General features: G+C 48.3%; 1 protein-coding gene across 1 annotated transcript in view; it reads right to left on the reverse strand.

The window, feature by feature from the left end:
• Positions 1–14,731, reverse strand: part of LOC144507293 (acetyl-coenzyme A synthetase 2-like, mitochondrial) — a 58,126-nt gene that overhangs the window by 13,764 nt on the left and 29,631 nt on the right. Inside the window, exons 7-8 of the mRNA XM_078234350.1 lie at positions 9,993–10,130; positions 8,527–8,619 (exon numbers count right to left, since the gene is read on the reverse strand). Of these exons, the coding sequence (XP_078090476.1) occupies positions 8,527–8,619; positions 9,993–10,130 (231 nt within the window). The remainder of the gene's footprint in view (positions 1–8,526; positions 8,620–9,992; positions 10,131–14,731) is intronic.

A 14,731-nucleotide genomic window follows, 5' to 3' on the forward strand; every position in this document is an offset into this window, starting at 1 on the left:
GTTACAGGGTTTGTGGATTTTACCGACAGTTCCACACTCTGAGAGGCCGATCTCTTTCGCTCAGCACCCTCAGCGCTCTCACCTCTGAGAGTGCTTTCAAGTCCTATGCCAGAGACTTGAGTATAATATCTAGGCTGACACTGCAGTGCCATACTGGCAGAACGCTCATCTGTTGGCAGTGCCATCCATCAGATGGGACATTAAACCAAGGTCTTGCCTACCAGCTCAGGAAGACATAAAAGATCCTCTGCTGGATACTATTTGGAAGTAGAGCAATGGACATATTCCCCAATATCTTGGCCAACATTTAACCTCAATCAACATCAATGGAAAACAGGTTATCTGATCATTGTCATGTTGCTATTTGTGGGATCCTGCTGTGTGCAAAATGACAAATGATGCATTTCTTACAATACACTTCAATGAACACGTCAAAAGTATTGTTGATAAAGGAGACATACTATTGAAGCTTTTCATCTTGCACTCATCAGAACAGCTACACAAGATAAGCCAACAGTAAAAGGAACAACAATTCTTACTGCATGAGAAGAGGGCGCTGATTGGTTAGACTCTGATTGGCTGAGGCGTTGGCATGGATAATGCAGCAATATTCTCGACCAGATTCCATTGCCAACCAATCAGCACTCTCTTCTCATGCAGTATGAATTGTTGTTCCCTTTACTGTTGTTTTACCATGTGTAGCTGTTCTGATGAGCACAAGATGGAAGGTTTTTACAGTATGTCTCTTTTTTCAGTGATACTCAAGCCCTGTACTACCAAGTGACTACTCCAAAACTACTCCACTATTTGGCAGTGAAGCATTTGGGGTACCACGTTTGTGAAAGGTGCTATAGAAATGCAAGTCTTTATTTCATTAATGCTGATAGTTGCAGTTATTGCCGGGAGTCAGGGCGAGGGAGAGTTACCTGGAATCTTTCTTCCCAGGTGCAGTGGCACCCCTCAGGCTGAGTAGCCATGAAGGTCAGGAATGTGTGACTGCGAGTCAGATAGATATGGGGATTCAGTGATAGAGGAGCCTCCTTGACTTTAGCCAACAGGTTCATGACCCCGACGGATATTCCTAGTTCAGTACTGAGGGAGCACTGCGCTGTCAGAGGTGCCAGCTTTTTGGTTGAGACATCCTCCCCTTTGGGGATGTCATGCCAGTGTTCAGACACTTACATTTTCAGCAATGGGGCTCCCTGGAATCAAGGACCCTGGAGGTGGAGGTCCCGCCTCCATCCCCACACCCCAAGGGCGTCCAGCCAATCAGAGGGCAGCCGCTCCTCACTGCTGTCAGCATCAATGGGGGCAGCAGTGGTGGCAATGCACCCACCCAAGGCCCTGGATCAGTGAGGGGCCCCAGGCTGGTGGTCAGGGGTCGTGAGGGGAGAAAGGGATTGGCAGAAAGAGCTGGGCGGGTGGCGGTTCTCAGCGGGCCACAGTCCTCTCCTGATGCTGGGTCCTTCAATCAGGCACTGGGTGCCTTTGACCCCTCCACTCCATCCCTTCCCCCCCCCCCGACATCACCCGAAGCCACAAGAAACTTCACACTGAGTTCGGACATATGGCTATAGCCAAAGGGCAGCCAGGATTCTTGGAGCCACATCCCAACAAGACACCAACAAAGGAAAGGAGTGAGGTGGGGAGCTGAAAAAGTAATGTTTTTGTAACAACTGCAACTTTTCAAACAGTCACTTGCATTACCTTACCCTTACTCTCTTACATCATCATTTTACTTTTATATTTAAGCTTAAACTGCACTTATTTTTTTAAACCTGTAATCCTCCATGATCTTACTATTCCTTTTGGAGAACAGGAAACGTATCTGGAATCCTGGTGAACATTCCTCTCTCAAACAACCACATCCCTCACACGACAGATTCACTGACTCTTTTCCTCATTGCTGTTGCGGGCACGGACGGCCACCACGTTTGACTCCCACATTTAGCAGTCCGTGTACAACACACCTGGGTGGCACGGTAACACAGTGGTTAGCACTGCTGCCTCACAGCGCCAGGGACCCGGGTTCAATTCCCGGCTTGGGTCACTGTCTGTGTGGAGTTTGCACATTCTCCCCGTGTCTGCATGGGTTTCCTCCGGGTGCTCCGGTTTCCTCCCACAGTCCAAAGATGTGCGGGTTAGGTGGATTGGCCATGCTAAATTGCTCCTTAGTGTCAGGCGGACTAGCTGGGGATAAGGCCTGCGTGGGATTGTGGTCAGTGCAGACCTAATGGGCCAAATGGCCTCCTTCTGCCCTGTAGGATTCTATGACACCAACCAACAAATCAGGGAAAAGATGCAAGAACATCATACAAGATTTTCAGGCCCTTCTTCTTCTTCCAAGGAACTTGCCAGGCATTTTTTTTCTGTGTGGATGATGACTCCTTAAGGTCGATAACCTCAGTGGCAGCAACAGCTGCTCGCACAGCTGTGGTGCCCAGACTGCAGCGTTTTATAGCCGGGTTGTGTATCTCTCAACTCAGTCAGGCTTTGCATTCGACTTTCCCAGATACCATGCCAAACCAATAGCTCCACGTGGTTTCTGATCAGTCTGGGAAGCTCAGGAAGTTTCCGTTACAGCATTAATAGTGCACGATATGGAGACCTCCAGACCAACAATCACGCATAATTAAACAGTCTCTCTCCTGGTAGTGCCGAACATGAATATTGGAGAAAAATGATTTTGATGTCAAAGATCTTGCGCTTACCAGGACAGACGCAAGAATGCCAAATTTCAAAGGGTAAACAATTTACGTTGCATGAAAAGGGGGTGCTGATTGGTTGGCAAATCAACTTTGATTAGTTGAGGTGTTGCTTGGGAATTCACCAGGGAACTATTGCCCCCACGCTTTTGTTTAATTCGAAGAAAGGTGCAATGCCTGATGAGTACAAGATGAAAAACTTCAACAGTATGTCTCTTTTTTTCAGCAGTATCACGTTTCTCTGTCACTTTATCCACCCTTACACTGACCACTCTTCAGAAGTGTGAATCAGTTTTAAAGTTTATTTATTAGTCACAAGTAGGCTTACATTCACACTGCAATGAAGTTACTGGGAAAATCCCCTCGTCACCACACTCCAATGCCTGTTCGGGTACACTGAGGGAGAATTTAGCATGGCCAATGCACCTAACCAGCAGGTCTTTTGGACTGTGGGAGGAAACCGGAGTGCCCGGAGGAAACCCACACAGACACGGGGAGAACGTGCTGACTCCGCACAGACAGTGACCCAAGCCAGGAATCGAACCCGGGTCCCTGAGGCTGTGAGGCAGCAGTGCTAACCACTGTGCCACCGTGCCGCCCACACCTCACTATTTAGAACTGTAGCAACAATGATCCATACAACGAGCTGGTAAGTTCATCCTCAATACTTATCCCCCCCCATCGACAAGACTAAAACAGATTTTCTGGCCATTCTAACATTGTGGCTTGTGGGAGCTTGCTGTGCACAAATTGGCTGCCAGATGAAAATGGTTACTAACACTGTGAAAAGTCGCTGTAAAGACTTGGGGACATCCTGAGGTCTTTACATGATGCTATAACAATGCAGGTTTTTCTTTCATTAAGAATGTAGCTTGCAGCGGTGCTGGACACAACCGAAGATGTAGCGCCTGGGAGAATCTGCCTCTGATCGGTGCTTCTGCCTTGTCATGAAGTGTTCGCTCTTCATTCAATTCCTTCATCAGCAACACGGCTGAGATCACAGGTAGAGGATGGTTGGGATTGGTCCATGTGAACATACATTCCAATCCTCCCTGCCTCCAGCGTTCCAGAAAGGTACAGGAGTCGATACATTGAAACGTCTCTCCAGCATCCTTGTTATTTTGTCGGACAGTTTATATCTTGGACCTATTCAGAGGTGACACTTGTTTCTGTGTGTGGGACAGTGCTTTGTCCAATGATTTAAAATATCTGCTCCACACTTACAGCTGTGGCTTCCAGTTCTTCCTACAGCTTTGCTTACTTTTCTCTGAGTCCACACCCAGGTTTAATTAATCAAGCACAGTGAGCATCAATAGTAAACAGACTCATATGATCAAATGCGGGGCGGCAAGGTAACACAGTGGTTCGCACTGCTGCCTCACAGCGCCAGGGATCCAGGTTCGATTCCCGGCTTGGGTCACTGTCTGTGCGGAGTCTGCGCGCTCTCCCCGTGTCTGCGTGGGTTTCCTCCGGGTGCTCCGGTTTCCTCCCACAGTCCGAAAGACGTGCTGGTTAGGTGCATTGACCGTGCTAAATTCCCCCTCAGTGAACAAAGAGAACAAAGAACAATACAGCACAGGAACAGGCCCTTCGGCCCTCCAAGCCCGCGCCGCTCCCCGGTCCAGGATTGAATCCTGAATCCAGGATCCCCGCCCAATTTTCCAGCCTATCTACATACCAATATCCTATCCACCGAGCTGTCCCTCACAGCTACGATGCTTTGTTCATTACAACCTATTAACTTACCCCCACCCCCCCATTCCAGACCATGTGATCTCCAGGGAGAGGCGAAAACCCAGAGTGAAAAACCCCAGGGCCAATATGGGGAAAAAGAAATCTGGGAAATTCCTCTCCGACCCCCTGAGGCGATCGAAACGAGTCCAGGAGATCACAATGGCCCCGATCGGAAAATGCTTCCCAACCCTAGTCATTTCCACTTCCACGAACACCATATGAATTCCCTGCCCCCGAGACAGGTTCCCAACTATCCGCAGTCTCACTCTGTACTGGCACCAGCAAGATGATCGTAGAATGAAGCCTTGAAACGAGAAACCAGGAACAATTAGCCCGCGCCGCTCCCTGGTCCAAACTAGACCACTCTTTTGTATCCCTCCATTCCCACTCCGTTCATATAGCTGTCTAGATAAGTCTTAAACGTTCCCAGTGTGTCCGCCTCCACCACCTTGCCCGGCAACACATTCCAGGCCCCCACGACCCTCTGTGTGAAATATGTCCTTCTGATATCTGTGTTAAACCTCCCCCCCTTCACCTTGAACCTATGACCCCTCGTGAACGTCACCACCGACCCGGGGAAAAGCTTCCCACCGTTCACCCTATCTATGCCTTTCATAATTTTATACACCTCTATTAAGTCTCCCCTCATCCTCCGTCTTTCCAAGGAGAACAACCCCAGTTTCCCCAATCTCTCCTCATAACCAAGCCCCTCCATACCAGGCAACATCCTGGTAAACCTCCTCTGTACTCTCTCCAAAGCCTCCACGTCCTTCTGGTAGTGTGGCGACCAGAACTGGACGCAGTATTCCAAATGCGGCCGAACCAACGTTCTATACATCTGCAACATCAGACCCCAACTTTTATACTCTATGCCCCGTCCTATAAAGGCAAGCATGCCATATGCCTTCTTCACCACCTTCTCCACCTGTGACGTCACCTTCAAAGATCTGTGGACTTGCACACCCAGGTCCCTCTGCGTCTCTACACCCTTTATGGTTCTTCCATTTATCGTGTAGCTCCTCCCTACATTATTCCCACCAAAATGCAACACTTCGCATTTATCAGGATTGAACTCCATCTGCCATTTCCTTGCCCAAATTTCCAGCCTATCTATATCCTTCTGTAGCCTCTGACAATGTTCCTCACTATCTGCAAGTCCTGCCAGTTTTGTGTCGTCCGCAAACTTACTGATCACCCCAGTTACTCCTTCTTCCAGATCATTTATATAAATCACAAACAGCAGAGGTCCCAATACAGAGCCCTGCGGTACACCACTAGTCACAGGCCTCCAGCCGGAAAAAGACCCTTCCACTACCACCCTCTGTCTTCTATGACCAAGCCAGTTCTCCACCCATCTAGCCACCTCCCCCTTTATCCCATGGGATCCAACCTTTTTCACTAGCCTACCATGAGGGACTTTGTCAAATGCTTTACTAAAGTCCATATAGACAACATCCACGGCCCTTCCTTCGTCAACCATTTTGGTCACTTCTTCAAAAAACACCACCAGGTTCGTGAGGCATGACCTCCCTCTCACAAAACCATGTTGACTATCGTTAATGAGTTTATTCCTTTCTAAATGCGCATACATCCTATCTTTAAGAATCTTCTCCAACAACTTCCCCACCACGGACGTCAAGCTCACCGGCCTATAATTACCCGGGTTATCCTTCCTACCCTTCTTAAATAACGGGACCACATTGGCTATCCTCCAATCCTCTGGGACCTCACCTGTGTCCAGTGACGAGACAAAGATTTGCGTCAGAGGCCCAACTATTTCACCTCTCGTCTCCCTGAGCAGCCTTGGATAGATTCCATCAGGCCCTGGGGATTTGTCAGTCTTTATATTCTCTAACAAACCTAACACTTCCTCCTTTGTAATGGAGATTTTCTCCAACGGTTCAACACTCCCCTCCGAGACACTCCCAGTCAACACATCCCTCTCCTTAGTGAATACCGACGCAAAGTATTCATTTAGGATCTCCCCTACCTCTTTGGGCTCCAAGCATAAGTCCCCACTTTTGTCCCTGAGAGGTCCGATTTTTTCCCTTACAACCCTTTTGTTCCTAACGTATGAATAAAATGCCTTGGGATTCTCCTTAATCCTGTCTGCCAAGAACATTTCGTGACCCCTTTTTGCTCTTCTAATTCCCCGTTTGAGTATTTTCCTACTTTCATTATACTCCTCCAGAGCTCCCTCCGTTTTTAGCTGCTTGGACCTAACATACGTCTCTCTTTTCCTTTTGACCAGTCCCTCAATTTCCCTGGTTATCCACGGTTCTCTAATCCTACCCTTCCTATCCTTCTTTTTTACAGGCACATGCTTGTCCTGTAGCCCTAACAACCGTTCCTTAAAAGACTGCCACATACCAGATGTGGATTTACCCTCAAACAGCCTCTCCCAATCAAGAGCTGCCAATTTCTGCCTGATCCCAATAAAGTTAGCCTTCCCCCAATCCAACACCTTACCCTTGGGACACCACTCATCCTTTTCCATCACTATCCTAAAGCTAACAGAATTGTGGTCACTATTTGCCACATGTTCCCCGACCAAAACTTTGAAGACCTGACCGGGCTCATTCCCCAGCACCAGGTCCAGTATAGCCCCCTCTCTAGTTGGGCTGTCCACATATTGTTCCAACGAACCCTCCTGTACACATTTTACAAATGCCTCACCATCCAGAGTCCCTGCCCTCAGCGATTTCCAGTCTATACCAGGGAAATTGAAGTCTCCCACTACAACAACCCTATATTTCCTGCACCTATCCAGTATCTCCTGACATATCCATTCTTCCACTTCCCTTGGGCTGTTGGGGGGCCTGTAGTACACCCCCAACATAGTGACTGCGCCTTTCCTGTTTCTAAGCTCCACCCAGAGTGACTCGCTACACGACTCCTCCGAATTGTCCTCCCTCTGCACCGCTGTAATATGCTCTCCAACCAATACCGCTACTCCCCCACCTCTTTTGGCCCCTCCTCTGTCTCGCCTAAAACACTTGTACCCTGGAATATTCAGCTGCCAGTCCTGTCCCTCTTTCAACCAAGTCTCCGTCACCGCAACCACATCCAAATTCCTCGTGCGCATTAAGGCCCCAAGTTCGTCTGTTTTACCTGCTACGCTCCTTGCATTGAAGTATAAGCACTCCAGACCCCCAGGCTCAGTGAGGTCGTCCTCCCCCAGAGTGCTCTTCTTCTTTGCCAGCCTTGTCCCAGCCCCAAGCTCGTCCCCAGCCACCACACTTATAGACCTAATAGTTTGATCCCCACCCCCCTGCCATACTAGTTTAAACCCCCCCGAACAGCATTAGCAAAGCTCCCAGCCAGGATATTTGTGCCCTTCCAACTTAGTTGTGACCCCTCCCTCTTGTACAGGTGCCATCCTCTCCTGAAAACCTCCCATTGGTCTATGAAAATAAAGCCCTCCCTCCTGGACCAGTCCTTTAGCCAGGCATTCATTTGAACCAACTCCCTATTCTTATCCTCACTGGCACGAGGCATTGGGAGCAGCCCAGAGATGGCCACCCTAGTGACCCTACTTTTTAACCTATTTCCCAACTCCCTGAATTGCTCCCTTAGGACCCCCCTACTCTTCCTATCTACGTCATTTCCACCAATGTGTATAATGACATCCGTTTCTTTATCTTCCCCTTTTAAAATGCCTCCTATCCGCTCGGAGACATCCGTGACCCCAGCACCAGGTAGGCAGACTACCATCCTGGAGTCCCGTTCGCCCCCACAGAATCGCCTGTCTGTCCCTCTAACTGACGCATCCCCCACCACTATCGCTCTCCTAACCCCTCTCTTCCCTTTCCGGGCCACAGAGCCTGACTGTGTGCCAGTGACCTGTGTATCCGAACAGGGGCCCAAGTGTGGTGACTAGGGGATTTTCACAGTAACTTCATTGCAGTGTTAATGTAAGACTACTTGTGACCCTAAAAAATAAGCTTAAACTTAAAATGCAGAACAATTGAATCATTGAACATGACACCCAGACCCACCCCAGTGTTAAACACCATGCTCACAAGATCATGGGTATTAATTACATGGTATCTACAATAATGTGCCCACATTGGCTTTACCCTCTTACCTGTCTGCCACCAAGTATCCACCACTGGACATCTACCATCTCCAACAACGTTGTAATACCAGTGCCATGCCTCAGAGTTGATGGGCTCTCCAACTGTCAAACAGAGCAAGGAAGTTCATTTCACTCGTTGCCAAATGAATGCATGAAATGAGACCCTCGTCACTGAATTCCGGAACAGAAATTATACTAAATCTTTCAAAGATACTGGTTAGGAGCTGGAATATTGTGCCCAGTGATGGGAGTCAGAAGGAGTGTCGAGGCCTGGCTGCAGAGATTTACCAGAGCGTTCCAGAGACAAGGAACCTCAATGATGCAGAAAGACTGGAGAAACTGGGATTGTTTTCATTAAAGCAGTGACGGTTAAGGGGAGATGTAATAAATGTTTTAGTAATTATGAGGGGGTTTTGATTGGATAAATAAGGAGAAACTGTTTTTATTATCTGTAACAAAGACTTAATGTAATTGTCAAAAGGGTTGGGATGAGAATCTTTTTTCAAATTCATTTTATGGGATGTGGGCACCGCTGGCTAGGCCAGCACCTTATTGCTCATGGTTCTCAGGTTCATTGACCTATTTGGGGGTGAGCTTCCTGGAAGCTGGGTGACAGGAAGACAAGCATTATATCAGTCACAATGTCCCAGTCCTGGAACACAGAGTCACACTGGGTCAGGGGGCGACTGGCGAGCTGCCAGTAACTCCAGTTAGAGGAAAGGAGATATCAGCTATCTCTTCCCCCCCCTTTGGCCTACTTCTGTCCCACTGTCCACATTCAGACTCACAAGTGGCGGCAAGCAATCCACTACCAGACACCTCCTCTGGGGGATAGGGTCATAGAGATTTACAGCACGGAAACCGGCCCTTCGGCCCAACTTGTCCATGCCGCCCAGTTTTTTAACCACTAAGCTAGCCCCAATTGCCCGCGGTTGGCCCATATCCCTCTATACCCATCTTACCCGTGTAACTGTTTAAATGCTTTTCAAAAGACAAAATTGTACCCGCCTCTACTACTGCCTCTGGCAGCTCGTTCCAGACACTCACCACCCTCTGTGTGAAAAAATTGCCCCTCTGGACCCTTTTGTATCTCTCCCCTCTCACCTTAAACTTATCCCCTCTGGAAAAAGATGTTGACTATCCAGCTGATCTATGCCCCTCATTATTTTATAGACCTCTATAAGGTTACCCCTCAGCCTCCTGCGCTCCAGAGAAAAAAGTCCCAGTCTATCCAGCCTCTCCTTATAACTCAATCCATCAAGTCCCAGTAGCATCCTGGTAAATCTTTTCTGCCCTCTTTCCAGTTTAATAATATCCTTTATGATCTATGTGAGATCAGTGTAACAGGGAGAAGCATGTGTTGGTGCCTTGTCCACCTTCAGCACCTTCCCAGAGCAGGTTAACATTTCTTAGCGCAACCTTCAATGGCCCAGCACGCACATGGTTCTGTCACACCACACACATGACGTACTCACCTGTACCCAGCATCTTCAGTGAGGATCGGTCATGGGACTTCACCCATGTATCTCCGTGCTTCAACAAGAGTCGGATCGCCGTGGGGGCCCCATAGAACTGGTTGATCTTTAACCTTTCAACTGTCTCCCAGTAACGGCCTAAACATAGGGCAGAAGAACCATCCATCAAATAATGAGTGTATTCAGGTATTCAACCACTGGAGGATCACAGCCAAGTCCAATTCCAGCCTCATCACATGGCCTTCCAGCTTAGATATGGCTCTTGGGGCTAATGGGATCAAGGGATATGGGGGGTGGTTGCGGGGCGGGGGGGAAGCGGGATCAGGATATTGAATTTGCTGATCAGTCATGATCGTAATGAATGACAGAGCAGGCTCGAAGGGCCGAATGGCCTCCTCCTGCTTCTATTCCCTGTGTTTCTCGCTGGATAAAAATTTTCCCTATCTTCTACTTTATGATGAACTTTGGAAATGCTTTTCTATGTTGAAGGCGTGATATAAACACTACATTCTACACTCTCTCATTTCCTTCTCTATGAACGATATGTTTTGTAAATCAAATCAGATCAAATAAATGCAAGTTGCCATTGGATAGGCATGTAGAGGGACCAGAAAATGTTGAGGCTAAATGCAGTGACCATCCCCCCTCTACTCAACATAGAATCCCTACAGTACAGAAGAAGGCCATTCGGCCCATCGAGGCCACACCGACACCAATCTTACCCTATCCCCGTAACCCCACACATTTACCCTGCTAATGCCCCTGAAACTAGGGTCAATTTAGGATGGCCAATCAACCTAATCCGCACATCTTTGGATTGTGGGAGGAAACCGGAGCACCTGGAGGAAACCCACGCAGACACGAGGAGAACATGCAGACTCCACACAGACAGTGACCCAAGCCGGGAATCAAACCCGGGTCCCTGGTGCTGTGAGGCAGCAGTGCTAACCTCTGTGCCACCTTGCCGCTCCATAAGAATCTGAAACTGTCCCACTGGATAAGATATTTTGCTTTATAGTCATTCCTGTGAATTGGAGGTTTTCAATCCGTAGTTATGTTGATGCCTTCGCTGAGGATCAGCCAGTCACCAGACAAACTCAGCGAGCTGTGCAGGGATTCCTTGAGGTTATTTTTCAAACAGTCAGAGAGACAGTGTGGGAGAAGGCAGCTAGTAACTGTTAGGACTCACTCGGAGGAATTATACCCTGCATATACCAGATAGATTCCGTCCAGCACTCACCCTATTTGGTGGCTTAGGCTACAGTTGACACCAATAGTGTCGTCAGCCATATATATATAAAAGCAAAATACTGCGGATGCTGGAATCTGAAACACTAACAGAAAATGCTGGAAAATCTCAGCAGGTCTGACAGCATCTGTGGAGAGAGAATAGAGCCAACGTTTCGAGTCTCTCTCCACAGATCCTGTCAGACCTGCTGAGATTTTTCCAGCATTTTTTGTTAGTGTTTCCAGCCAGTTGGTTTTGAATTCCCACTGATCTCTCTCTCTCTCTCTCGCTCTCTCCCCCCCTTCCACCCCACCCCCAACCCCCGTATCTGCGCAGGTGTCCTCCAGGTGTTCTTCCGAGTTTCCTCCCACAGTCTGAAAGATGTGCAGTTAGGTGAATTGGCCATGCTAAAAATTGCAATTGCCCCTTAGTATCCCACGATGTATAGGTTAGGGGGAATTAGCCATGGTAAAATGCATGGGGTTACGAGCGGAGGGCCTGGGTGGGATGCTCTTTCGGAGAGCCGGTGAAGACACGATGGGCCGAATGGCCTCGTTCTGCACTGTAGGGATTCTATGTAAATCATCCCATGGGACTATATTTTGAAGAGGTTCAGGGGATTAGATGGTTCGGGTAAATGTTTCCTGTCGTAGCTTCTACTCTGAATGAAGGAACATCCCAGTTTCACCTGAAATGTTTCAGGAAGTTAAATCCATGTTTATTGAGTGTGGGGGTTGTGGAGAGATATCATCCAACCTGAGAGATATCATCCAACCTGAGAGATATCATCCAACCTGAGAGATATCATCCAACCTGAGAGATATCATCCAACCTGAGAGATATCATCCAACCGACTCTTACCCAGGCTTACCCCACAAGCCCCAGATAAATATCTGGGGCTTGTGGGGTAAACCTGGGTAAGAGTCGGTGCAGACTTGGTGGGCCAACTGGCCTCCGTCTTCACTGTAAGGATTATGTTATCAATCTCGAAGCCAGTGCCTAGCTGGCAGCTGACAAACCGCCCAACTCCCTCCCCCGAGTACATTCACCTGACGTTCCTCAATGTTAACTGAAGTATTAACTGGAGTTGAAACCAGTGGACAGAATGATATCAGACTAATATCACTGGGGGTCATTCCTAGACACCAGAAAGGTACAGATGTAAAAGTCAACAAACAAGCTTACTATTTTGTTAATCGATTGCCACAATGTACATAACCTTACGGTCCCTGACCCAGCTCAGAGAGGCTGTATTTGGTTCCATTAAAGGTAGATATTGATTGAAACACAAACTATTCTGACGCAAGTTCTTTCCCCGATTAAGGAATGACTTTGCGATAATGCTCAGGAATTTCAGAAACGCTCTCTAAGTTTATATTGCCTCCTCGGGTTGGATGATATCTCTCAGGTTGGATGATATCTCTCAGGTTGGATGATATCTCTCAGGTTGGATGATATCTCTCAGGTTGGATGATATCTCTCAGGTTGGATGATATCTCTCAGGTTGGATGATATCTCTCCACAACCCCCACACTCAATAAACATGAATTTAACTTCCTGAAACTTTCAGGTGAAACTGGGATGTTCCTTCGTTCAGAGTAGAAGCTACAACAGGAAACATTTACCTGAACGGGAAACATCTGCCCCAACAGCGCAGAGAGGGAGCTGAACAAACTGTCACTATTTTCCCGGGGATTAAAGTCCATATAAAATAATCAGCCCCCAATGGATGGTGTGTGGTGTGCCCACTGTCTGAGACAGAAGCAGTGTGCACGCTGTGTGAAGTGTCATCATTGATAATGCTGAATGCTGGGACACAGCTCTTGTCCACCTGAAATCAATTTGGTTTCTTGACCATTCCAAGTGCTTTGTGATGGGGGAAATTGACAGACCAGCCATCTACCTCCCTCTTTTATGAAGAGCGCGGTGGCACAGTGGTTAGCACTGCTGCCTCACAGCATCAGGGACCCGGGTTCAGTTCTGGCCTCGGGGCACTGTCCGTTTGGGGTCTGCACGTTCTCCCCATGTCTGCATGGGTTTCCTCTGGGTGTTCTGGTTTCCTTCCACAGTCCAAAGATGTGTGAGTTAGGTGGATTGGCCATGATAAATTGCCCCTTAGTGTCAGGGGGATTAATAGGGCAAATACGTGGAGGTTATGGGGATAGGGCCTGAGTGGGATTGTGCAGCCTCGATGGGCCGAATGGCCTCCTTCTGCACTGTAGAGATTTTATGATTTCTATGATTAATGCTTACGGGGTCCGGTTAAAATGTATCTGAGTCTTTGGACAGGAATACTGAAAAAGGCCTACATAGAGTGAAAGTGGGGAAGAATGTTTCCATTAGTGGGATAGACTGGGATCCGAGGGCACAGCCTCAGAGTAAAGGGACAACCCTTTAGAACCGAGATGAGGAGGAATTTCTTCAGCCAGAGGGTTGTGAATCTGTGGAACTCATTGCCACAGAAGGCTGTGGAGGCCAGGTCACTGAGACAGAGATAGGTTCTTGATTAGTGAGGGAGAATGGGGTTGAGAATCATATGAGCCATGGATTGAATGGCAGAGCAGACGCGATGGCCCGAATAGCCTAATTCCGCTTCTATATGTTATGGTCTTGTTTTCCGGCCCCGCCCATCACCAAGATCATCCAGTGCCACCAAAAGTCCATCACGTGACGGGTCCTGCCACAACGGGGCTGGAAAATCCCAGCCTTTGAATGGAACAGAATGAGTTTCTTTGGGACACATAGGGAATTGTTTTGCATTTGGATCTGGCGTCCACAATAATTCTGCAACCACTGATTTGTTAAATGCATCCTTAACCTCAACCACTTAGTCCCCACTAACGCATTGCTCTCTCTCACCAATCCAACCCCTGCTTCCCTTTCCTCAAGCCCCCAACCCTGGTCTGACCCTCACCTCCACCTCCACTCCCATACGTCCAAGGGATGCAGTCTTGGAAATGTCGGGGCAACTGGCTTAGACATTCATGGCCAGATGTGGCTGGATCACAAAGCAGTATCGAGATCCAGCTCTTGTCTGCTAAAACAGATCACTAATCCAGTATCATCCTGGGGTACAAAGATAATCCCCAGATAGCGCGGTGGCACAGTGGTTAGCGTTGCTGCCTCACAGCCCCAGGGACCCGGGTTCGATTCCCAGCTTGGGGCACTGACTGTGCGGAGTTTGCACGTTCTCCCCGTGTCTGCATGGGTTTCCTCCGGGAGCTCCGGTTTCCTCCCACAGGCCGGAAGACGTGCTGGTTAGACATGCTGGCATTGGCCATGCTAAATTCTCCCTCAGTGTACTCGAACCGGTGCCGGAGTGTGGTGACTAGAGGATTTTCACAGTAACTTCATTGCAGTGTTAATGTAAGCCTACTTGTGACTAATAAATATGAAAAAAAGTCTGAAGGCTTCCCAGATCCTGGATTTTCCAAGTATCTGGGGTTGGCTCTGGCTGGTGGCATCAGAATCTGACTGGGTCGCACACCTATGGCACTGCCCTGAAGGACAT

The sequence above is a fragment of the Mustelus asterias genome, chromosome 18, assembly GCF_964213995.1.
Source record: "Mustelus asterias chromosome 18, sMusAst1.hap1.1, whole genome shotgun sequence".
In the NCBI taxonomy this organism is placed as follows: Eukaryota; Metazoa; Chordata; class Chondrichthyes; order Carcharhiniformes; family Triakidae; genus Mustelus; species Mustelus asterias.